The sequence below is a fragment of the Aythya marila genome, assembly GCF_965140915.1.
Source record: "Aythya marila genome assembly, chromosome: 6".
Lineage (NCBI taxonomy): Eukaryota > Metazoa > Chordata > Aves > Anseriformes > Anatidae > Aythya > Aythya marila.
The window spans coordinates 20,909,391-20,936,464 of record NC_139047.1 but is presented as its reverse complement, the minus strand read 5'-3'; the positions used below and the strand labels follow the sequence as shown (position 1 = coordinate 20,936,464).

General features: G+C 41.7%; 1 protein-coding gene across 5 annotated transcripts in view; it reads right to left on the bottom strand.

Annotated features, from left to right (window-relative positions):
• Positions 1-27,074, bottom strand: part of COBLL1 (cordon-bleu WH2 repeat protein like 1) — a 92,648-nt gene that overhangs the window by 19,417 nt on the left and 46,157 nt on the right. For 4 of the 5 annotated variants that reach the window (XM_082762839.1, XM_082762843.1, XM_082762842.1 and 1 more), the window contains exons 3-7: positions 22,672-22,873; positions 21,723-21,951; positions 20,056-20,094; positions 19,074-19,171; positions 18,711-18,950 (exon numbers count right to left, since the gene is read on the bottom strand). In XM_082762839.1, the coding sequence (XP_082618965.1) occupies positions 18,711-18,950; positions 19,074-19,171; positions 20,056-20,094; positions 21,723-21,951; positions 22,672-22,873 (808 nt within the window). The remainder of the gene's footprint in view (positions 1-18,710; positions 18,951-19,073; positions 19,172-20,055; positions 20,095-21,722; positions 21,952-22,671; positions 22,874-27,074) is intronic. The other variant, XM_082762840.1, reaches the window with a different exon arrangement.

The window sequence follows — 27,074 nt, the reverse complement described above, 5'->3', positions numbered from 1 at the left end:
CTCCAAAAGATGGCAGCTGTAAAATTGCCTGCCGCTCTGAACTGCAGTTTGCCTTATGCTGAAGAAACCCTGAATTTCAAAATCTATTTGAATGATGACATTCAGCACCCTAGCAGTAAAGCGTATTTTGGCTCTGGACACAGCTACCTATTTCTGTAGTAATTATGATCTAGTCTACTCAACAATATAATAGAATCCAGCGACAATGTTCATTGTTTGCTAGAAGGATCCACACAGGAAATAGATGTGGGGATCATCTTCAGAGAATTTTTGTGCTTTAATTAACTAGACCACTTCACAAAGCAGACCATCAGGTAACAGAGGTGACATAAATACACCTACAATTCTCTGTTTCACTGATGATCCTTTCAAAAACATCACTGACAACAGAACTGTTGACCGTGCTAATATCCAGGGAATAAAATACTTCTCTGTCAGGCTACCACTGAAAAAGAAATATACATCTTACAGCAAGAAGGATATTAAAGACAAAAAGCTAGAGTATTTGGTTCTACATAATTAAAACTATCAAGAAAATTACAAGAGAAAAGATATTAGCACAAGTTGTCTGTGAAGCAGTGCTTGGCAGCACCTGTTAGTTCTCAGCAGAATACCTGAATGAATGATGGGGGATAGTGAAAAGCATTCCGAGCTACCCTGGGGATACTCGGTCATCTGTAATGTTGCGTCCCACCTCAGTGTCAGGTGTGACAGATCCCTTAGATACTCTTCTTGCACTGCAAGGAGCAGCAATGTCCAAAATGTTCACACAATTCTTCTACCAGTGATTTCAATGCCAAAGCAAGTAACTAACACCTTTTAGAGGAAAGGGAGGTTCCGTGTTTTAAGGAGAAAAACAAAGCACAAGGTGAAATGTTCTTACAAACAGTAGAAGATATGGACATACCACTCCACTCCTAATTAAAAATACTTGCATGCTTGAATACTTTTTTGACAACTCAGATCCTGGATTAAAACTTAACACAACAAAATCACTTCACACATTAATAGTTTCTCATTCACAGTTCCCAAACAGTTTTAAAAGAAAGTGAATTAATAGTATTCAGCATCTGAATTTTTGCAGGATGGAATGTCAAATAAAATATTACTTCCACAGATGAGGTTGATTTTTTATTTTTTTTTAAATCGTCAAATCGTCTTCCTTGTCGCTGCTGGGCAGTTCCATTTTTCTCCTTTCCATTCTGCACAGAGACACTGCTTCTCTGTTCAAAGGTCTGCACCCTCATCTGCTTTGCACAGACTCCCTCAGCTGACTTGGCTGGCACGGAGTTCTGCGCATACTTGCTCAGCTAAACAGATGTCACCAGAGTTCCCCCCTGCACAGAAAGAGAGTGTGTGTAGGGGGGGGAATAATGTTCTCAGCGTAAGAGCACAAATGCTACTAGAAGATTTTTATAAGCCTTTCTACCACCCTTTGCATCCAAAGAAACAAACGATTTGCAAAGAGATTTTGAGAAAGTACTAAATGTTCCAGTTAAGGTTCAAGTGTTGAACAGATTTTCTCAGGAATTATTCAACATATGAATATTAAGAGCTTTCAAATCCTAACAAAGGCTGTAATGTGAAAATAGTACTTCAAACAGATGGAAAAAAAATAATGTTATTAAGACATATCTGACAAAGTTTTGGAATATACATCTGGGTGTTCATGTGTCATACCAACTGCCAATAATAACCAGTGCTTTACCAGTTGCACTTAAATTAAAATTCATGTTAGAATCCCTGAAATAATTAACTGTGGTTGTTCAGAAACAAGAGCAAACACTTTTGCTGTAACTTCCACAACATATGCAGAAGTTCCACTTTTCACACTGTAATCCTTCCCCATCCTGGAACAAACAAGTGGGAACACAAAGCTTTTTAGCCTCAGATGCACACAGACAGATATGTACAGCACCAAATCCCACACCAGCCCAAGCTGACAGTTACAGGGACTAGTGATTCCCAAGTTCCAGCCTCTGTAAGCTATAGCAGATGTGGTGCTGGACCCTTCTAAGCATTTCAAAACAGCAAAAAGGTTGGTAATTAAGCCACAGCAATTTTACAGCTGGAATGGAAGAAAAAACACTGGTATTTGGGAGAGAATGTAGTGGAGCATTTCAGTGTGCGTACTTCACAAAGAGGGTCACTATATACGTATTTTCCTATCACCGGTAACTCTTTTAGTCCACAGATAACTAAGTGTAACAGAGGCTCTGCAGTGGAACAGGATAGCAAAGCACGTTGCTAACCATGCTGTTAGTATTTCTTTTTTTCCCTTTATGCAAGCATACAATTTTAATAGGGGAAAACAAACAAACCCACACACCCAGAAAAACATTGTATTTGCTCTTACAACGCCTAATCCACTCAATTTCTGTTACGTGACTTAAGCTCCCGAAAATACCTCAATTTAGCTGAAGTACTATGGAGAAACCAATGTACCTCTGGCCATTTGGAAAGAAAGGACACAAAATATTGAGAAAAAATCAGCTGATAGTATTCTGTCTCCGAACACAATACTACTATTCTCTTCTACAACCTTTTTCTACAACTTTTTCTAAATCGTGTACAACTTCTCTAAATTGTTTTCTTGCTAGTACAAAAATGGAAAAAAAAAAAAAAGTGAAGAAGGTTATACACCTGGTATATTGGAAAATACGATGCATGTAGCGTCCACCATCAATTCTGAATTATATCAGAATGGTATCAAATAATCTTCACGCAAACTTCAGTGAGAGCCAACAGGCAGTGCTGAACATTTCATCTCACAGGTAATGCAGGCTCTATTCAAGAGCCCCCCAGGTTCACCATGGTGCTCACTGTACCATTGCCCAACTTCTCCTCCAAAGAGCACAGGCAACTGAGCCTCTGGTATAACTTCTGAAGTATGGAACTCATCCTTCTCAGCAATCTTCCAAGTTGATCCATGACAGCGACTAATACATCTTTTTCAGAAACACTTTATGGTTTAGTTGCTTCCTAACCCCCCTCTTTTCCTCCATCTTCTCTTGCTTTTCTAAGGGGTAGACCAGAAATTTCAATTTCTTTCGAAGTTACGGTTGAGTAAATAAAAGCAAGCTGTATTTCTACACTTGAGAAGTTCAATCCATCATTTTAAACTGTAGGTGTTTTGACTAAAAATCTCTATTTAATTGTTCTGACCAAAGCACAGTTTATGTACACTTCTTTACAAAAACTGAAAACAACGTATGGAGACAAACATTCATGAAGAAAAGATATGAAGGTATCATAGTCTAGTTTTTATAAATAAAGCATTCAGAAGAACAGTGGCAATGGCATTTTGGATATAATCAAATGCTTTTCTTTTAAAGAAACATCAGAACTGGAAAACTGCATCTACTTCTACAAAAACTGAGGATATATACATAAGGATATATACATATACATACACACACACACACACACATATATATATGTGAGAGGGGTAAGGATCTTTGGTCAGGAGTTGGCAGGGCTGATAGATAGGGCTTTAAACTAGAGTCGAAGGGGGAAAGGGCTAAAACCAGGCGCGCCGGTGAAGACCTAAGGGATGGTACGCTAGAATCAGAGGGGCTGTGTGCCAGTGAGGTCCTTTGGTCAGATCCACAAGGTGCTGAGTGTAAGGAGATGCACTTGAAATGCTTTTACACAAACGCACGCAGTATGAGGAATAAAATAGATGAGCTAGAAGTCCTGGCCCAGTCCCGCAACTACGACATCATCGGCATAAGCGAAACCTGGTGGGATGAGTCCTGTGACTGGGGTGTTGCGATAGATGGTTACAGGCTCTTCAGGAGGGACAGGCAGGGTAGGCGAGGTGGTGGGATGGCGATGTATGTGAAGCAGGGGCTGGACTGTGTGGAACTTCAGGTCGGCGATGGCAAAGTTGAGAGCCTCTGGGTAAGGATCAAGGGATGAACGAATAAAGGGGATGTCGTTGTGGGAGTCTATTACAGACCGCCTGGCCAGGACGATAGCGCCGATAAATTATTCTTTACAGAACTAAGAGAGGCCTCGAGATTAACTCCCCTTGTCCTTATGGGGGACTTCAACTTGCCAGACGTTAACTGGGAGTGCCACACGGCTGACACGAGCAAGTCCAGGAGGTTCATGAAGCACCTAGATGATAACTTCTTGGTACAGGTGCTAACGGAGCCAACTAGGAAAGGTGCCCTCCTAGACCTGTTGCTAGAAAACAGAGAGGGTCTGGTGGGAGATGTGGTGATTGGTGGCCGCCTCGGTCATAGCGACCATGAAGTGGTTGAGTTCAAAATTTATGGTGACAGAAGGAAAAGTGCCACCAAAACCTCATCCCTAGATATGGGGAAAGCGGACTTCAGGCTGCTCAGGGAACTAGTCAGTAAGGTCCCCTGGGAAACTGCTCTTGAAGGCCTCGATGTCCACCAGTGCTGGTCACTCTTTAAGCGATGCCTCCTAGAAGCACAAGATAAGGCAATTCCAAAATATCGCAAGTCAGGCAGGCGGGGCAGGAGGCCGGCGTGGCTGACCAGGAATGTTCTAATGGAGATTAGGCGGAAACAGAGAGTGTTTCGCTACTGGAAGGAGGGCCAGGCGTCATGGAAAGAATACAGGGATGCTGTTCGTGTTTGTAGGGAGAAAGTTCGAGTGGCCAAAGCACAGCTAGAGTTGAAGCTGGCTGTGTCTGTGAGAGAAAATAAAAAGGGTTTTTTTAGATATGTAAATGGAAAAAGGAGAACTAAAGAATACATAGGGCCACTCCTTGATAGGGAAGGTCTCCTCACAGACGATGACGTAGGCAAAGCAGAGACGCTTAACGCCTTCTTTGCCTCTGTCTTCAATGCCGATGATGGGCTTCGGGACCCAGGGTGCCCTGAGCTGGAGGACCGGGACGGTGGGGATGACAAACTCCCAACTGACCCTGAACGTGTGCGGGATTTGCTACTCCACCTGGATCCCTACAAGTCCATGGGTCCGGATGGGATTCATCCCCGGGTGCTGAAAGAGTTGGCGGATGTCATCGCGGAACCTCTTTCAATTATTTTTCAACGATCCTGGGAATTTGGAGAGGTCCCGGTAGACTGGAAGCTGGCAAATGTTGTGCCAATTTTCAAGAAGGGTCAGAAAGAAGACCCTAGCAATTACAGGCCTGTCAGTCTCACGTCAGTGCCTGGTAAAATCATGGAGAAGTTGGTTCTCAGACTTATTGAGGCGCACCTGGGGGACAAAGCAGTCATTGGTCCCAGCCAGCATGGGTTTGTGAAGGGTAGGTCCTGCCTAACTAACCTGATTTCCTTTTATGATAAGATCACCCGTATGGTGGACCAAGGGAAACCAGCTGATGTGATTTTTCTGGACTTCAGCAAGGCTTTTGACACGGTTTCCCATAGGATCCTACTGGACAAAATGTCCACCATACAGCTAAATAAAAACATCATACGATGGGTGAGCAATTGGCTAACGGGCAGGGCCCAAAGGGTTATGGTAAATGGGGCTGCGTCAGGCTGGCGGGCGGTCACCAGTGGGGTCCCTCAAGGCTCCATTTTAGGGCCGGTACTTTTCAATATTTTTATAAACGATCTGGATGTAGGAATAGAGGGTATTTTGAGCAAGTTTGCTGATGACACCAAACTTGGAGGAGTTGTGGACTCAAATGAGGGCGTAAAGGCCTTACAGAGGGATCTGGACAGGTTGGAGAGCTGGGCGATCACCAACCGCATGAAGTTCAATAAGAGCAAGTGCCGGGTCCTGCACCTGGGACGGGGAAACCCTGGCTGCATGTACAGACTGGGCGATGAGACGCTGGAGAGCAGCCTAGAAGAGAGGGATCCGGGGGTCGTGGTAGACAGCAAGTTGAATATGAGCCAGCAATGTGCCCTGGCAGCCAGGAGGGCCAATCGTGTCCTGGGGTGCATCAAGCACGGCATCGCTAGTAGGTCAAGGGAGGTGATTGTCCCGCTCTACTCTGCGCTGGTGCGGCCTCACCTCGAGTACTGTGTGCAGTTCTGGGCACCACAGTATAAAAAGGACATGAAACTGTTGGAAAGTGTCCAGAGGAGGGCTACGAAGATGGTGAAAGGCCTTGAGGGGAAGACGTACGAGGAACGGCTGAGGTCACTGGGCCTGTTCAGCCTGGAGAAGAGGAGGCTGAGGGGAGACCTCATCGCAGTCTACAACTTCCTCGTAAGGGGTTGTCAAGAGGCAGGAGACCTTTTCTCCATTAACACTAGTGACAGGACCCGCGGGAACGGGGTTAAGCTGAGGCAGGGGAAATTTAGGCTGGACGTCAGGAGGGGGTTCTTCACAGAGAGGGTGGTTGCACACTGGAACAGGCTCCCCAGGGAAGTGGTCACTGCACCGAGCCTGTCTGAATTTAAGAAGAGATTGGACTGTGAACTTAGGCACTGTCGTGGTTTAACCCGACCGGCAGCTAAACACCACGCAGCCGTTCGCTCACCCTCCCCCCTCCCTCTCTGGGATGGGGGAGAGAAATGGAAAGTGAAGCCCGTGAGTTGAGATAAAGACAGTTTAATAAGACAGGAAAAAAAATAACAAAAATAATAATAACAATAATAATAATGATGATACAATGGTGATAATACGAAAGTAATAATAGTATGTACAAACAAGTGATGCACAATGCAATTGCTCACCACCCGCTGACCGATGCCCAGCCTAACCCCGAGCAGTCCGGCCCCCTCCCCCCGGCTAGCCACCCCTATATATTGTTTAGCATGACGTCAGATGGTATGGAATACCCCTTTGGCTAGTTTGGGTCACCTGTCCTGGGTCTGTCCCCTCCCAGCTCTTACTGCACCCCCCAGCCTGCCCGTTGGCAGGACAGAGCAAAGGCTGAGATGTCCTTGGCTTAGTATAAGCACTGCTCTGCAACAATTAAAGCATCGGGGTGTTATCAGCACTCTTCTCATTCTAAGCCAAAACACAGCATTCCACCAGCTACTAGGAAGAAAATTAATTCTGTGCTAACTGAAACCAGGACATCTATCCACCCCTTATTCCATACCATTTATGTCATGCTCAGGTTACACTCTTTTCCATACATTCTAATTAGTCACCTATAGTAATCATGGTAGTGATAACATACAGTATAATATACTATTTAACATGGTGCAATTCAGTTCATGGGCTATTCTCACCCAGTATTAAATCTCCTTGAGGTACACACCGGACCTCTCCGTTCTTTTGCATCACCCACCAAGTATATCCAGGTCCCTGAGCGAAAACAATTCCACGAATAGGTTTGCCTTTTCCTGAGGCAGGAGTAGCCCAGACTGTTTTACCCAGCATATTTTTTACATGCACTACAGGAACTTTATCCCCATCTACAGTACGTAACAGGTTTGATTGGGCAGGTCCAGCTCGGTTGGTAGATCCCCTAGTATTGACTAACCAGGTGGCCTTTGCCAAATGCGTATCCCAGTTTTTGAACGTCCCAGCGCCCATTGCTTTCAAGGTAGTCTTTAACAGGCCATTGTATCGTTCAACTTTCCCGGAGGCTGGTGCATGATAGGGGATGTGATACACCCATTCAATACCATGTTCTTTGGCCCAAGTGTCTATAAGGTTGTTTCGGAAGTGAGTCCCATTGTCTGATTCTATTCTTTCTGGGGTGCCATGTCGCCATAGGACTTGCTTTTCAAGGCCCAGGATGGTGTTCCGGGCGGTAGCATGAGGCACAGGATATGTTTCCAGCCATCCGGTGGTTGCTTCCACCATTGTAAGTACGTGGCGCTTGCCATTGCGAGTTTGAGGGAGTGTGATGTAATCAATCTGCCAGGCCTCTCCATATTTATATTTCAGCCATCGTCCTCCATACCAAAGAGGCTTTGACCGTTTGGCTTGCTTGATTGCAGCACATGTTTCACAGTCATGAATAACCTGTGCTATAGCGTCCATGGTCAAGTCCACCCCTCGATCACGAGCCCATCTGTATGTTGCATCTCTACCTTGATGGCCTGAGGTGTCATGGGCCCATCGGGCTATAAATAATTCACCTTTATGCTGCCAATCCAGGTCCACCTGAGCTACTTCAATCTTAGCAGCCTGATCCACCTGCTGGTTGTTTTGATGTTCTTCAGTAGCCCGATTCTTGGGCACATGAGCATCTACGTGGCGTACTTTCACAGCCAGGTTCTCTACCCGAGCAGCAATATCTTGCCACAATGCAGCAGCCCAGATAGGTTTGCCCCTACGCTGCCAGTTGTTTTGCTTCCATTGCTGTAACCATCCCCACAGGGCATTTGCTACCATCCATGAATCGGTGTAGAGATAGAGAACTGGCCATTTTTCTCGTTCAGCAATGTCTAAAGCCAGCTGAATGGCTTTCACTTCTGCAAACTGACTCGATTCACCTTCTCCCTCAGCAGCTTCTGCAACTCGTCGCGTAGGACTCCATACAGCAGCCTTCCATCTCCGATGCTTCCCCACAATACGACAGGACCCATCAGTGAACAGGGCATATTTCTTTTCATTCTCTGGCAACTGGTTGTACAGTGGGGCTTCTTCAGCACGACCCACCTCCTCCTCTGATGATATCCCAAAGTATTTGCCTTCTGGCCAGTCCATGATCACTTCCAATATTCCTGGGCGACTGGGGTTTCCTATTCGAGCCCGCTGAGTAATCAGTGCAACCCACTTGCTCCATGTAGCATCAGTTGCATGATGCGTAGAGGGGACCCTTCCCTTGAACATCCAGCCTAGTACCGGTAATCGGGGTGCTAGGAGGAGCTGCGCTTCAGTACCGACCACCTCCGAAGCAGATCGAACTCCTTCATATGCTGCCAATATCTCCTTTTCAGTTGGAGTATAGCGGGCCTCAGATCCTCTGTATCCCCGACTCCAAAACCCCAGAGGCCGACCTCGAGTTTCCCCAGGTTCTTTCTGCCAGAGGCTCCAGGTGGGGCCGTTCTCCCCGGCTGCAGTGTAGAGCACATTCTTTACATCTGGTCCTGTTCGAACTGGCCCAAGGGCTACTGCATGGACTATTTCCTGCTTGATTTGTTCAAAGGCTTGTCGTTGTTCAGGGCCCCATTCAAACTCATTCTTCTTACGAGTTACTTGGTAGAGTGGGTTTACAATCAGACTGTAATTTGGGATGTGCATTCTCCAAAACCCCACAACACCTAGGAAAGTCTGTGTTTCTTTTTTGTTAGTTGGTGGAGACATAGCTGTTATTTTGTTGATCACATCCATTGGGATTTGACGACGTCCATCTTGCCATTTTATTCCTAAAAACTGGATCTCCCGTGCAGGTCCTTTGACTTTATTTTGTTTTATGGCAAAACCGGCTTTCAGAAGGATTTGGACTATTTTCTTCCCTTTCTCGAAAACTTCCTCTGCTGTGTCACCCCACACAATAATGTCATCGATGTACTGCAGGTGTTCAGGAGCTTCCCCCTGCTCTAGTGCAGACTGGATCAGCCCATGGCAAATGGTAGGGCTGTGTTTCCACCCCTGGGGCAGCCTATTCCAAGTATATTGGACTCCCCTCCAAGTGAAGGCAAATTGTGGCCTGCACTCTGCTGCTAGAGGGATGGAGAAAAATGCATTAGCGATATCAATTGTGGCGTACCACTTGGCTGCCTTCGATTCAAGTTCATACTGAAGTTCCAGCATGTCCGGCACTGCAGCACTCAGTGGTGGCGTGACTTCGTTCAGGCCGCGATAGTCCACTGTTAGTCTCCACTCGCCATTAGACTTTCGCACTGGCCATATGGGACTATTGAAAGGTGAATGAGTCTTGCTGATCACTCCTTGGCTCTCCAATTGACGAATTAGCTTATGGATGGGAATCAGGGAGTCTCGGTTGGTGCGATATTGCCGCCGGTGCACAGTTGTGGTAGCAATTGGCACTTGCTGTTCTTCGACCCTCAGCAACCCCACAACAGAGGGGTCCTCTGAGAGACCAGGCAAGGTAGATAATTGTTTAATGCCCTCTGTCTCTAAGGCAGCAATACCAAAAGCCCACCGGAACCCTTTTGGGTCCTTGCAGTATCCTCTTCTAAGATAGTCTATGCCAAGGATACATGGAGCATCCGGACCAGTCACAATGCGGTGCTTTTCCCACTCATTCCCAGTCAGACTCACTTCAGCCTCCAATACAGTCAACTGCTGAGATCCCCCTGTCACTCCACAAATATAGATGGGCTCTGGTCCTTTATAGCTCGATGGCATTATAGTACATTGTGCACCGGTGTCTACTAAAGCCTTATACTTCTGTGCGCGTGATGTGCCAGGCCATCGAATCCACACAGTCCAATAAACTCGATTGTCCCTTTCCTCCCCCTGGCTGGAGGCAGGGCCCCCCTAATCCTGGTCAGAATCTTCCTCGTTTCTGTGTTTGAAGGACTGTCTGCTGGAAGTTGGAGCAGCAAACTTTTCGGAGAATCCCTTTTTCCTGATTGTTTTCTTTTGCAACTCACGTACCCGTGCCTCTAGGGTCGCGGTAGATTTTCCATCCCACTTTCTCATGTCCTCTCCATGGTCTCGTAAGTAAAACCACAGGGTGGCACGGGGTGAGTACCCACCATATCGTCTTCCTTGTGTGGGTGAACGCCTACCCCTGACAGCTGAGACACTGCTTTGTACAGGTGCGAAGGAGAATAATCTCTCTTCAAGTTGGTGAACCTTTTCAGAAAGTTTCTCCCAAGTGTTCTCCTTTGGTCGGTGGGCACTGGTTGGTTCAGGTGGGGAGGACAATAGATTCTCTTCAAGTTGGTGAACCTTTTCAGAAAGTTTCTCCACAGCTGAGACGCAGGCCTGTAAGGAAGAGGAGAGACTTTCTTCGTACTGCCGGAGTTGTTTAGCCGCTTCACCCACTGTGGGTTCCTCATCCTCTTTCCAGGCCATTATTGCCAATGAGCTGGCATATGATGATGGTGCACTCCGTACAAACTTCCGCCACATGGGTCGTGTACACTTGACTTCATCTGGATCTGTGGATGTTTGTTTGAGGTCTGGATCCTCATAAATCACTTCCCGTACGGCTAATTCCCTCAGGTACTGGATTCCCTTCTCCATAGTGGTCCACTTGCCTGGTAGACATAAAATATCTTCCTTGAAGGGATACCTTTCCCTCACAGCTGAGAGGAGACGCCTCCAGAGGCTGGTGGGTCGTGCTCCATCTGCAATTGCTTTGTCAATGCCGGCGTCTCGAGCAAGGGATCCCAGCCGCTTGGCTTCCCTGCCGTCTAATTCCACACAATTGGCTCCAGAGTCCCAGCACCGGAGCAGCCAGGTGACAAGCTGCTCACCTATACAGCGACCAAAATCTTTTCGCACATCTCGTAGCTCGCGCTCGTTTAGGCTTCGGGTAGTTACTGTTGCTCTTTCGGCATCCTCATCTTCCTCCTCCTGAATCCTTGACGGCCCAGCGTCGTCATCATCTTCGTCATCTCTATACTTAGTTTTGGCAGAAGCCTTACCTGGATTGGCAGAAGACTCTCTGCGTTCTAAACGACTTGAATTTCTATACCATATTTTCACCTTCTCTACAGGGGCAGCTTGCACTGCTACTGCTCGTTTCTCTGACACGGCCACAGGAGCTGGAGCGGCTACAGGAGCTGGAGCAGTTGCAGGAACCGGAGCTGTAGCGGCTACAGGAGCTGGAGCTGGAGCTGGAGCAGTTGCAGGAGCTGGGACTGGAGCAGCAGTAGGAGCTGGAGCTGGAGCGGCTTCAGGAGCTGGAGCTGGAGCGGCTTCAGGAGCTGGGACTGGAGCAGTTGCAGGAACTGGGACTGGAGTAGCGGCCGGAGCTGGAACTGGAGCGACTGCAGGAACTGGGACTGGAGCAGCTGCAGGAGCTGGAGCTGGAGCGGCTTCAGGAGCTGGAGCTGGAGCAGCTTCAGGAGCTGGGACTGGAGCAGTTGCAGGAACTGGGACTGGAGTAGCGGCCGGAGCTGGAACTGGAGCGACTGCAGGAACTGGGACTGGAGCAGCTGCAGGAGCTGGGACTGGAGCGGCTGCAGGAGCTGGAGCTGGAGCGGCTGCAGGAGCTGGGACTGGAGCGGCTGCAGGAGCTGGGACTGGAGCGGCTGCAGGAGCTGGGACTGGAGCGGCTGCAGAATCCACCGTAGGGGTCACAGTGGCCGTTGGATCTGTCACAGGGTTTGGAGTGGCCGCAGGGTCTGTCACTAAGTTGACAGCAGTATCAATGGCAGCTCGATAGGCATGAGCCAGGCCCCAGCACGTTACAATGATTTGTGTTACTTTGGAACTGCCAGAATCATTACACCTTTTTTTCAAGCATTCTGCCAGTTTTTGAGGATTTTGCCATTGTTCAGGGGTGAATTTCCAACACACTGGGGGTGCCAACTGCTCTAGATGCCTGCCCATATCCACCCATACTCCCTGCCACCCACAACTATACTGCCTCCGGGCAGATCTCCGGATGAGCTTCATAAGTAGTTGTTTAACTTTAAGCAGAATCTGAAGTGCATTCATGAGGCAGAACAACAAGACTATGGTATTCTGAGTATTCCAGAAATATTCAATATCTTGGAGAGCTATTGTGACAAGCTCAGGGGATAAGAGGGTGGTGAAGGAGGAAGGCAGAGTGACCCAGGAGGATACAGGGGTGGTGAAGGAGAAAGGGAGAGTAAGCAAGTAAGGAAAAATATCCTCCCCTTTCCCCTCCACAGATTGACTCTCTAATGGAGAAAAACAATAGGTATAATTGCTAATAGTTCCCAAGATGCTGTTTCCAAAGTACAGAGTCCACGATGTTACTGAGTATAAATACCAAGTTAGAGTCATGACCAGATATCTTATCGTCTCATAAGCCATTGCTATAACACTTAGTACCATAATGGTCTGAAACCAGGGCCCGGAGAGGAGAAACAACACTACAGAGAGCAAATACGGAAAATAATGTACTATAATACTCAATTTGGAAAACAGGCGCAGCAGAGTTGTGATTAAAGCAATCAGCATCATGACAAGTGACTATTAAGCAGGTCTAATCCTTCCACCAATTTTAGTTTAACACACTCTGATCAGATCTGCCGTTATCTCAACCTTTCGGGCCCCACGTTGGGCGCCAAAAAGACTGTCGTGGTTTAACCCGACCGGCAGCTAAACACCACGCAGCCGTTCGCTCACCCTCCCCCCTCCCTCTCTGGGATGGGGGAGAGAAATGGAAAGTGAAGCCCGTGAGTTGAGATAAAGACAGTTTAATAAGACAGGAAAAAAAATAACAAAAATAATAATAACAATAATAATAATGATGATACAATGGTGATAATACGAAAGTAATAATAGTATGTACAAACAAGTGATGCACAATGCAATTGCTCACCACCCGCTGACCGATGCCCAGCCTAACCCCGAGCAGTCCGGCCCCCTCCCCCCGGCTAGCCACCCCTATATATTGTTTAGCATGACGTCAGATGGTATGGAATACCCCTTTGGCTAGTTTGGGTCACCTGTCCTGGGTCTGTCCCCTCCCAGCTCTTACTGCACCCCCCAGCCTGCCCGTTGGCAGGACAGAGCAAAGGCTGAGATGTCCTTGGCTTAGTATAAGCACTGCTCTGCAACAATTAAAGCATCGGGGTGTTATCAGCACTCTTCTCATTCTAAGCCAAAACACAGCATTCCACCAGCTACTAGGAAGAAAATTAATTCTGTGCTAACTGAAACCAGGACAGGCACATGGTCTGAACTTTTGGGTAGACCTGTGCGGTGTCAAGAGTTGGACTTGATGATCCTTAAGGGTCCCTTCCAACTCAGGATATTCTATGATTCTATGATTCTATATATGTATGAATGTATATGTATGTAAATGGCATTATACATTACCACTTTCCGAAAACCCTTGAGAGTCCTCTCCACTTTCAAGTGTTTTTAAACTTGCTAGCTCTAAATGCACTTCTGGCAAGAGCCATCTTGCCCAAAATTAGAACTAACAAATAAGTGAGGAATTTTCCATCTGATTTAATGTAGAAATTTACTGGACAAACACGATATTTAAACTGTACAAGTCATCTTCTGCATCTTCCAAAGAATAAACAAATCATGCTAAAAATAAACTTGTAAAAGCCACACCCTCACAGCCATCATACTAATTTCTCACCTAATAATAGGAACTATCTATCTTCAAAACCTAATTCCATAATCATTCTGAAATTAAGACAAAAAACAATCCAACCAGAATGTAACTGCTCATACACAGAGAAAGCAGTTTCTTTCTTAAGAGAAGGGATGAAGCTGTAGGAGGTAAATGTTAAACCCTTTTTCATATTGTGAGAAATTGGACTACAATACACTGTGAGTTTGAAGAAAGACAACAGTGAGAACACTGTTCCCTTCAAGTTGGCTCGTTTCACTGTTGTCTGATGTTACTACTTTGGCATGTTTCTGTCAAAAACAGCCAAACAGTTTATCCAGGCAAAATTGACATTTCACTTTGTCTTCCTTGTGGACGTTACAAAGGAGTTTTGTCCATAATAAGGCACATGTGGAAGGTCATCCTGGTCCAGAAAAGAACTGAGGTATGTATCCAGTTTGCCAAATAAACTGAAGGCTTCAGAACTAAGGCATTCTGAAATGCAATACGATTTGCAATTAAATGCTTTGAATAATACAGAAGCAGATAAAAAGTAACCCCTTAAAAAAATTACATTTTAAGTTTTGTAAATTCATATAACGGGACGCTGTAAAACTCCCATGAAAAGTAACAATAAAACCCTCAGTCAGTCTAAAGAGCCTAGCAAACACACCAGTCAGTCAAAAGAGCAATCACTTTAAATTACAGCAGCAGGATGCACATTTTCAACAATGGGGAATACAAGAGCAAGTTTCTATATTATTTACAATGAAATAATCGTAGTCTAGTGTGACCATTGTACTTGCTGCATTACTGACAAATGAATTGGACTAAAATGGTATTATTTGGCCACCTAGGCTTAAGAAACTATTGATGCACATGCTACGGCTGAAAAATGCTGTGCAACTATCAAAACTAACTTTATTCTCTAAAGCTTACGTCTCATTTCAAATTCTGTATTTAGGATATAAATTCATGGACTACAGACTAATTCTTACCGTGCAGTTAAATAGTGCCCAATCTCATTTATAAAGCTGCAAATCCTACAGATGACATTTTATTTAGATAAAACCATTTTACATTGTCTCTCACCTAACACTTTATATTTTTAAGGGAACTGTCCTTTATTTTACAGTTAAATGAAACCAGAAGCCAGAGGTTCTTTTTTGTTTGTTTTAGAAACTTCAGTGGAAGCTCTAAGAAAAACAAGCTTCCAAACCTTCCCCTGGCCAACATTACTCAGGTAGCGCCCAATCTCACAGCCAAACAAGTATCTTTTGGTGGGTTTATGTTAGTCAGGTAGGCCTATCAGATTTTTTCTGTCCTCCCAATTATGGACGCATGGTTTTGAAAATCAAGACTCTCATTCACCCATGTGAAACAGAAAAGTCTAGGTGGGATAGGACTTCTGGACATCATTCAGTCCAACCCTCTGTTGAAAGAAGGGTCTTAGATTAGATTATTGCAGGAACCTGCCAAGGCACATCTTCATTATTTCCAGTAAGGGACCTTCTATCACTTCTCTGAAAAACCTTTTCCAACATTAAATTGTTTTCACAATGGAGAATTTTCTTCTTATACCTGAATGAAACTTTCTCTGAAGCAACTAATGCCTGTAGACCCTCATCCTGCCACCTAAGCAACAGAACACCTCTACATTCCTTATAATACCTTCTGAGCATCAGAACAGTGTGATTAGATCCTATCTGAGCCTTAATTCCAGACGGTTGTGATCTCCCTGAATGGTGGTTCTTCTGGCATACCTATCTTTCTCCTCCCAGTTTGGTGTCAACTACAAGTTTGTTGAGAGTGCATTCAACTGCATCATCTGGGTTGTTTATTATGATATTTAACAGTATTAGACATACTATGAGCTCCTCAGGAGCTGCACCACACCAATCTGGCTGAACCATTAACCATTTGAAGTGTTTAGTAGGTTTTCATCCTATCTTGAGTTTCTTCTGTCTAATCCATACCTTACCAATTTGTTAAAAAAAATAAATAAATAAAAAGAAACATCAGCATTGCTGACAACTGTGTCAAAGTGGAGATAAGTGATCCTGTCCCTCGGCCTTGTACTTGTGCTTTCTACTAACATACAAGCCTTCATATTATTCTTGAAACCTCTTGTCATTCCAAGCTCCAGGCTTGCCTTTACACTCCTGTCTACATCTAGGTACGTCCAATAAGCCTTTCTGGCCTAAGCTCTTTAGGAATTGTTCTGTCCCCTTTCCATCCCTCACATTTTTGCACTTGAGTTCTACCAGCAGCTCTCTGTTTAACCAAGATGGTTTATTTTTATGTGTTCTCCTTTTCCCACATAGGAGAATGGTCCACTTTTGTGCTGCAGGGAGGCTGTCTCTGAAAATCTCTCAGCACTGCTCCAGAGCAGCTTTGTCCTCCCAAGGAAGTCTCCCATTAGGTACTTCCTAAGTGGTCCCTCATCAAGTTAAGCAATATGTACTATTGCAGTCCAAATTAATTCACTAGATGATATTTAATGGAAAACAGATATTAAAAAGGACAAAATATTTTACACAAATTAATCCAATTCAAATTGTGCAGCAAATACTAACTCACATTTAGGTCCCAAGCTCTTTATTATCTGATAAGCTACTGTGCAATCAAATCAGAATTAAACAGGAATAATCTCAAAAGGAAAAAAAACAAAAAACAAAAAAACAAACAAAGCCAAAAGCTTCAAAGTTATAGAAAAAATAGTATAACATTGATTAAAGTTAAATTTTTGTGTATATTTTCTATATGGACTTCTGTCCTTTTTTTTTTTTTTTTTTTAAAAAAGGAGTTATTCAGCTTCAGTCAAATCACTTTAGATGAATAAGAAATGTCAGTATAAAATAATAAAACTAAGCAATTTTGTTGAGTGACAGATCCTGGCCCAGCAGTCATAGATTACTGTTAGACATAATAGGATATTAATCATTTAAAGTATGTTGACATTAATAGCTTATTTTCAAAAAGTTTGAATTCAATTAAAAGACAAACATGATTGTCCTGGTTTCAGTTAGCACAGAATTAATTTTCTTCCTAGTAGCTGGTGGAATGCTGTGTTTTGGCTTAGAATGAGAAGAGTGCTGATAACACCCCGATGCTTTAATTGTTGCAGAGCAGTGCTTATACTAAGCCAAGGACATCTCAGCCTTTGCTCTGTCCTGCCAACGGGCAGGCTGGGGGGTGCAGTAAGAGCTGGGAGGGGACAGACCCAGGACAGGTGACCCAAACTAGCCAAAGGGGTATTCCATACCATCTGACGTCATGCTAAACAATATATAGGGGTGGCTAGCCGGGGGGAGGGGGCCGGACTGCTCGGGGTTAAGCTGGGCATCGGTCAGCGGGTGGTGAGCAATTGCATTGTGCATCACTTGTTTGTACATATTATTAGTAGTAGTACTATTATCATCATTGTATTATTATTATTATTATTATTATTATTATTATTATTATTATTATTATTTTCCTGTCTTATTAAACTGTCTTTATCTCAACTCACGGGCTTCACTTTCCATTTCTCTCCCCCGTCCCAGAGAGGGAGGGGGGAGGGTGAGCGAACGGCTGCGTGGTGTTTAGCTGCCAGCCGGGTTAAACCACGACAATGATGAAGTAAAAAAAAAAAAAAAAAAAAAAAAAAAGAATCATGTTTTTTTTTTCTCCAAAGTTCCTTTTATTAAAATACAGAAAGAAATCTTTGTCTCCTAACATTAAAGCATTTCAGCAGGACACAATATACAAATTCAGAACTTCTGTTAAACAGTGCTCTCTTGTGGTTCTGTGCATCAATGAAAGAGCAAATCAACATATAAAGATATAGGCAGTCACAGTTTGAAACTTCTCGTCTAAATCTAACACAGAATTAATCCCTCAGCCTGGAATTTCATTTAGTTCTGCATTTTATGTTTTTAGCACGCCAATAACCTCATTTATCAAAGGCCACCTTCAGATTCTGGATTCAAATCAAAATATGAAATTTTTAAGAAGTTTCAATTTGTAATGACAATTTTAACCTTGATCTTTATTTGGAATTCACAACTGACAATATTGTAAATACCTTGCACAATGCATCAACTGTTTTCCCAACTTCTGTTGGCAGAATCTCTGCAGTGCTGTGTATATGTGCAGTTCTGTGTATATGGGTAACTTAAATATATATCCAGCACCTCAAAGCTTCAATCAAGTACATCTCTGTTTCATTAAAATAAAACTTTGCTTTAACTTGCTGGAAGCACAAGAATCGTTTCCAGGATTTCCTCTTTTTCTAGTAATGTAATAAACTACTCTTTATCATATATAACTGAAACATTAAAAGTGACACATTAAACTAAAACATCAATTACAAGACACAGCAAAGTAAGGCAATGTTCCAACATTTAAATATGTAAAGGCTATTCATCCAAAAGACCAAAAAGATCCTCACAACTTACGTAAGAAGTTGGTTTTCCATTTCCAAAATACAGCAACTACTTCGCATACATGACAAAGACTAGAAGAAATGCATCTTCCAAGTTATTTTCAAACTCAATTTTTTAAAAGCAAGCGCTTCACTTTTATTTACCATTCATATATCAGCTGAGGCCTAAAGTAACAAGGCTATCAAGGTTACTCTCTCAAAACTTCTCGCTTTAAAAGAAGTGAAGTAAATGTAACTAACCTGTTCATTCCTGTCAAGGCTGTTAGATTTCACAGTATCAGATGCTGGTCTGGCTTGGGCTTGTGCAAGTTCCTGGGGGGCACTCTGAGAATTTGGCATAGGTGGTAAAGGAGCTCTCCGCTTCTTTGGCATTTCAGACGGCATAGTGTTTGAGTCATACTGCTTGCTAACAGTGTTGGATCTTGTGATAAATGTTGGCCTTGGCTTGCTCATTAATGGAGTTGCTGGGGCGCTGGCAGCCTTGGGATTCATGGGGAAGACAAAAAATAAGTTACTTATACTTTCCAGAAAACAATCAACAGTAATGACAGCTCAATGTAAATAAGTTTATAGAAGTTTTGCTTATATCAAGTTACATCTTACTTGTTCTCTTTTTTTCTTGCTTCGCTGAAAAAAGCTGAAAAAACCTTTGTTTTCTTTCTCTTTTAGAGCTTCTGAGTTTTCAGACATTTGGTAGGCATCTAAAATAGGAAATAATAGTTCTAGATGTTATTTATTGCACAGATTATTTCTCCCGTATTCTTGCTTTTTCCACTGTCTGTCATAAGCCTTCTGGAAGGATATACAAAGCACACCATAAATCGCTTACATTAATAGTTTTTCTAAAAGCTGTAAAATGAACAGGTTTCCTACCATCAGCGTTCACCACTCTTTCTCTGAGCTCAGAATAGCTGAGTTTCAGCTGCTATTAATACCCCCAGCACTTAACCCAACCCATCCCACTTGTCATGTGTTATGGTTCATATGACAAAGGCCATAGGAGAGAAAAGAGCATCAGTCTGAAGAGACTTCTTCAGTTCACAATTCACAACAGCTTAAATACATAGCAAAGTGTGAAGTGGGGCAGGTCAGGTACAAGCATGCACATGGTATGACTATGGAGAAACATCACTGAAAGACCTAATAGGTGCTGCACGCACAACTTGCACACAGTCATGGTAAAGATAACTATATCTTGCAGAAGTTATTCTCCCTACATGGTCTTAACTCATGCAGACAATTTGTAAATATAGATGTTGTGTCTCTAATTTTCACTAGATTTAATTTTCTTAAAGAAATCTCATTGAATGCAAATGCAATAACCAACAGAAAGCAGCAGCAAGACCACTGTGGGACTAGGATCAATATAAGCATGACTATAAATTTAATTAATCAAAGTAAAACTATACAGAAATACTTTATATACAGCTTAGTATATCAATTTGTGTATTAACTTTTCTTAATATGCATTTATAATAGTACAGAGATAATTGCTCCTGTTACAGTTAAGCAGATGTTATAATAGAAGAGAATGGTAGTATCATGTAAGTGCTACAGTTTCACTGCAGATTTCAGTAAAGCCTACCTTGCAAAGATGGTAAGTTTAAATTGACTGGTGATGTGGCTACAGAAAGACAAAAAAGAAAGACAAAGTCTCAGTCTGAATCAAGGATGTAGTTAGAAGTTATAAACACAGAAAGCCAAGCTGAAACTTCAACGTTAGGAAAAACAACTGAAGAAAAAGAATATGTACCTTTACCACCCAATGCTAAAATACCATATAAGAGTGAGCCTGAAGACATGCAATCACAGACTGGAATCTCAGATAGAGGTTCCATTTACACTTCTAAAGAGGAAGAGACTAGAATATAAAATAGTTTGCTCTGTAAATTTTGGATTGTCCATAACTTGGAAAATGGAAAAAAAATGTATAATGAAAATATAATCTGAGTAAAATACAATTTAAATTTATAGTCTGTTACATGGCACATCTCACTATTTACTTTCATGAAGAAAGCTGAAAATTCAGAGCTTAGAAGTTGTCTACAAAATGGAAACTGTGAACTAGTTTGCATTGAATGAACCGTAGCACATCTAGAGTTCCTAGTTGGGCATAGCCTTGCAGAAAGTGTGTATTCCCTTGTATTCTCTCCTATAGATTTTTGGCTGTTACTTGATTCAAATGACAAATGGTTCACTCTGTGCAAAAGGCAGCTCTGCCAGTCTGTGGAGGACAGCAGTAGCCAGATAATAAATGACAATTCACTATGGTTGCATGCAGTCCAAATAACATGTTTAGGCAAGAAGAAAAATAAGCGATAAAAAGTATTTCATTTTTGTTTTCTCCATGGGAAAAGAGCATATTTTCCAAACCTGACATTCTTTGTTCAAGATAATTGCCCTTTGTGAAGCAGTTGAGAGAACTTTTGAAACCAAAGGATAAGGTTATCATATCTAAGGGGGCACAGTTAGAGAAGAAAAGAAAACAAAGGACAAAAATAGAACAGTGGTCCAGAATAGGAATGAGTCTGTTATTAGTACATTCAATACTGGGGCAAAAATTTCCTGTGAAAAATGCCTGAAATTAAACAAAACACATTGTATAGAATTTTTAATCACAGTGTATTAAGCTTTTCATTATAGAGATAGGCTTACAGCTAAAGTTAAAACCATGATAGGATGTCTGCACAAATATAGGCAAGTTAGCTAACAGTACCCCTGCTTGACCATAGTTACAAAGATAATTATTACTCCTTCTCAATCTACATATGAAATTAACAAATACAAATATTACACAGGAAAGCATTATCACAATAGTCTAATATTTCAGAATTTTAAAGCAAAACCATGTATCTATGGTGTTTCTATACTTCTCAGCTCATCATGATCCTATGCGGCTTCTATGAGCTACGGGAAGTACAGAATTATTGGTCTTTTTGAGAAGGGGCAGGAGTAGGGAAGTGATTGTTTTTAAATGTTGCTTTGTACTGAGCCACCTTTGCTGTTACCCAACACTTTGTTAAAAAATAAAACCTTCATATAACATTTCTTAATAGAGTTACAGCTACACTTTAAGTTTGAATTTTGTGGAAGATCAGTGAAATACATACCAAATTGCTTGAAATTAATTTCTTTACGTTAAAAACAAAAACACCACTACCAAAAAACTACTCACACCAAAGCAAAAAGTATACTTTACTGAAATACTGAGTAGCTATCTTTTTTGAGATCAATTTACAAAAGTTATCTTACCTCGACTGATATCCATGGCATATAATTCTCTTAGTCCAAGGTCATTAAGAGATTTTGTCACATCAAGAGCTTCTTGAGACTGGTAATTCTTCAGCAACACAGTTTGCGAAGGATCAAACTCACATTTACTACAGATAATTGGTATGAGTTCTTGAAGGGGTGAATGCGGACTAACTCTTACTACTGTCTTCTGTGTCTTCTTGTAGTTTATCACTACCCTTACTGTTTGCTAAAGAGAAGAGAATTTCAAATAAATATCCTGCACAAATTCTGAAACTGGCATTTTCGTAACAGTCTTACAGTAATCACAGGAATTCCCATTAGTGTCAGCTTTAATGTTACACATTTAGCAAGATTACAAGAGAAACTAAGAATTCATTTGCAATTCACTTCTACCTAAGGAAAGGACCCATGAAATAGCCTGCTCCACCCTTAGCATCTGTCAGTTGTCTGTCCAGCAGGGTACACACTTGGATTAGGATGCCCTACTAGGTTACATTAGGTAGCTAGAGAAGACAACAAATGAGCCATAAATGTCTATGTGTGGGCGTAGGACAAAGGTAAAAGGGCAGCTGAAGGGCTCCCCTGGCCTTGTTTAAGTGCTTTAGATAAATTAAAAAACAACAAAACACAGCATTCTTTTATACTGCAGGTTTACAAAAAAAGAAGGAAAGATTTAGGCAACTCCCAGAAATGGCTTTAGTATTTCTAAAAGCCCTTACCTTCTTAAGGGTATGTGTTAAAAAGAAAAAGAGCAGAGTAACAAAAAAGTACAGTATGCATATGCACAAACCACACACAGCAAGACACATATTATGAGTTGAGAAGAGGCTATCTGGAACACAGAGCCAAGCTTTTCACAGGGGGTGCATGCTAAGAGGATGAGATACAACAGGGAAAGCTGAAATGAGGCTGAGCTGCCAACTCAACTTGTTATTTTAGTTCTTACCTCAGGTATAACAGGAACAGGTTTCTTCTTATCCATTTGTTTTGGCTTTACAATCACCTTTTCCACTTCAAGCATCCCCACTGGTGTATTAGGTTTGAATTTTATCTGGCTATTTTCTGCCGATACCAACTCTATGGTATAACTTGAGGGATTTAAATGATACTGTGCACAGAGAAAGATCAGCAAGTCCATCATCGGCTTCCTGTAAAACAGCCATAGTAGCAACTAAATAAGCTGTAAAACAAAGCATGATACTAAACATTTAACATTAAAAAACAACCACCACCACTAAAGAAAATGAACCAGCTTGCACAGAAGTATACCAAACGCGAGAATAGAGCAGGACGTTTTCGCTTGGGTGATGTGTTTCCTGAGGCCACTAGGGAGGTGCAGACTAGCCAACTCATTGGATATTTAAAGGAAACTATATCAGTGGTGACAAATGCCCTGCTATTCATTAAGAACAGTCTCTTTCCAAAGATTTTGGTATCTACTTTGAGGTTACAAGAAACTTTATTCTCAGAAATTCTGAGTAAGTATAAGCAATTTCAAGGAAGCAGATGAAATGAATTTTGAGGAAGTCACCTTTTACAGATTTAGGGATCACCAAACAAGAGCCAGGTGTTTAGCACAGATGAAGGGGAAGAAACTAAATCACAGTGCAGTAGCTGAATGCCATTTCTTGAGAAGCTCTATGTAATGCAACAGATGTCCTTTTCACAATGAAGCAAGTCAAACTGAATTTTTCCTTTATGATCACTAACTGTATGTCCTTTTGTCTCACAATGCAATGAAAAATATGCAAAACAGCATATTAAGACAGTAAATAAATTCCAGAAGCAACTGGGAATATTCAGCCTAAACCTGCATTTAAACAGAAGTATCATAGAAGTGTTACACAGACTGGAGGTAAGGAGAATACAGTAACTTTGTATATTACAGCAATTAAACAGGTTACAAGATTATCACATCAGTGGAACTGGTCATTCCTATTTATTTATTCTAAGAACAGGACAATAATCTGTAAGGACCATTTCATTTTGACATCCTCCGCATCTTGTGGTTACAGCTACAAATATGGAAATCTATCATCTACTGTGCTTCACAAGGATATTACAAAAATAATTTAAAAGTCTGTGAAGCAGTCAAAAAAATGAAAAGAATACTGAAGTGTTTAAGTGAAAATTAATACAGGGTTTGGCTAGTATGGCTTTATCAGAAATCTTAAATTCTAGATGTAATCACGTAACAGATGGAAGTATTCTGGTAGCATAACAAAATGTGGAGATAGCATCTACAAAGCATCAAGCTAAGCAGAATCCTAGATGATATAGAGATTGTGAATACATTTATACATTAAGTAGGAAGTTAAAACAGACTTTTCACATGATACAGATCTGTAAAAAGAATTAAGAATGACTGAAGCTTGGAAATTATTGTGGGCCCTTTAATTAACCCTAGAACATAATCCATTTACACTTGTACTTAAAGAACAGGCCATGCATCCCATAAGCAAACTGTCTCCTAATTTGTGGCAGCTGGGCTGGACTCCCTGGTGCACATGCTGACCTTCCAGTTACTTTTTTTTTTTTTTTCCTTCCCCTGGGGAAAGTTTCTGCTTGGTTAAACGGCAGAAGAGAACACTTGCCTCAGGAGACTAAAGCAGGAGGAAAAATAAAACCGAAAACCATGCAGAAATGATGCTCTAGAAGGTGTCAAAAAACAGGTACCAAATAGTCTGAAGAATTATAGAAGAATGTAATGAACTCCCATGCCCTCATCTAGGAGATATACATCACCCTGAGGAATACCATGAGAAATACACTAAGCACTGGAAAAAACAAAACAAAAGAACATGTGTTCTTTCATCTACACACTGCTAAAGGACGGAATTTATTTCAGATCTCTCATATATCACAGCCTGCTCCGATTAGAACGAAGAACTACTCTGTTTCCCTTCCTCCTAAGCCATAATAAAGCAACTGCATCCATCTCACCCTAATAAGAAAGGAAAGGGAGCTGTAAATGCGAATTATCCTGTTTCTGCATTTCACTGGAGGCAGGACAGCATGGGAAGAGGGAGCCAGAGAAGACAGCAGCCAGTACTTCTTGAATAGGCTATTAGCCAGAGAGGTTGCTACTAGAAGTTATCCATTACCACTTTTCAGGTGCTTTTTGTTGGTTTTGATTTTTTTTTAAATAACCCAAATAGCCTTAAAAGATGCCCTTCCTCTGGCCTTTGGTTGTAGGAGAAAGGTACAAATGCTGAGGATGATCAGGACAAGAATTCACAAGCAAAGATCACAGAAAGCTGTCCTGTGGAAATGCAGCCCAGTGACAAGCGCAAGCCCTCACCTTAACCAGTCACAAAAAGCAACAGACAGGTAAATGAGAAATGCAGCTGTTCATAAACAGCAAATGCAAATTAGTACACGAAAACAGCTATTCTCTGCAAATTTGCTTTCTATTGGTACTTCCAAAAATGTCCTGTTCAACTGGAAGATGCTAGATCATGTTCTCCAGAACATGTAAAATTTCTTTATTAAGAAAATTATAAAAAATACTGGATCAAGCGTTTAAAGGAAAAAATGCAACAAGTTTCTACATGCTGCTCCAAAAACGAGGGACAAAATTTAGCTACATTAAGAAAGTTGTCATTCTTACATGATCAAATGTTAGAGATGAGGCCTTACCATCATGAGACTGATGGTAAACACAACTGAACAGACAAAATCCTGTTAGCAGCCACAGGTGAAAGATAATAAGAAAAAATTACTCACAGGCAGTTTGGTTTTCTATAAATCTCTGATTACTTAAATCTATAGATCCTTGGCCTTCCTTGCAAAAGCGTTTATTAAAGCTGTTCTCTAAAAAAGACACTTGTTTTAATTAAGAACAAATAAACAAACAAAAAAAGCTACCAGGAAAACCCCTGAATTTGTTACCAACAAATATAAGTACAATAGATTTTGAAAAGTAGGGCAACACTACAAAGCTGGCTATTCACTGGCTACACAGAGTAAACCAACAGTTTGCTAAGAATACCCTAATGACTGAAAATACTCGAGAACGGATCAAATGGAAACTCAAAGGGTTCTAAGGAAATTCAGCAAAGTTAAGGTCTGTCTGAAACGTGTCTGAAACTGTAAAGCCATGCTACCCTGCAAAAATTAGTTGATGTACCGTTTCCAAATAAAATACATGTCATTATTATACTGGCTGTTGAAAACTAAATTAATCTACTGACACGTATAATTGAAACTATTTACTGCATTCAGAGAAATCTTTCTCGAACTGCATTTCTTTCTTGTGGGAAAACAAACTTAAAACAATCAAGCTGCTAGATAAAAAAGTTTGTCAAGTTATTTTTGATTCTCTTTGGCTGCAGAAAAATCGTAAGTCCTGTGTTGTATTTAAAACCAAGGAGAAGATTCAAAAATCTCATATAGAAAATATAATTACACACAAGATAATTTGTCTGAGTGAGGATATATGCAACATTGCTTTGTTGCACTTTGTTCTGAGCAAAGCAAGATACAGAGTACATGGTACTCACAAGCATGGACAAAAGGACTGAAAAAAAAAGGAGGAACCTGTCGGAATACATAATTCTGACAGCCAGAAATACTCCTTGCTGTAAACATGCTAGCAAGAACACTATGAAGCATCATAGTAGTAACCAATTATTTCAGAACATTTGTTTTAAGAAATATGACCTCAGATTTAATTTATCCTGAAAAATGAGATGTAGTCTGGAAGAAAAATAATAATAATAATAATGCAACCTCCACCACAAGCCAGTATTCGATATCTAGAAAGTGACCTCATCAACTCTAGCAAATGACAAAGCATGCAAATGGACTTGAGCTACAAAACCCATTATCTCTCATTAAGATGTGAGGCGGATGTAGCTACATTTACTTTACCCAGTGCAAAAAAAAAAAGTCTGTACAAACTGGCATCCTAACTGTTCTGATCCATTGCTGTGTTTGAATAGTATTTCCTTAGTAAACCCACTGTGATAATTAATACACTATTTTAAGTCCTAGGATTTATGATTTCAGTCAATTTCTAAGTCTTTCTGAACTAAAGGACACTTGGGAGTTACACTCACAATCTATATTGCCAATTACCAGACTGAAGTATGCATTTCAAATTAAAACTAGCTTCAGCAAAACATATTTGATTAAAAAAATGCAAAGCTGTAGCTAAAAGCTTTCTTAAAAGAATTATAGATTTTTTCTGAAATGATAATACCTTTTTTTAAGACTTACGGTAGTCTATAGGTAGTAGTACTGAGCAAATGCTTGACTTTGTAACTAAATAGGAAGCAGAACTCATCTTTAAGGTCTAACACAGACACTTTCACAGTATCTGAAAACTCCATGTATCACACAAACCAG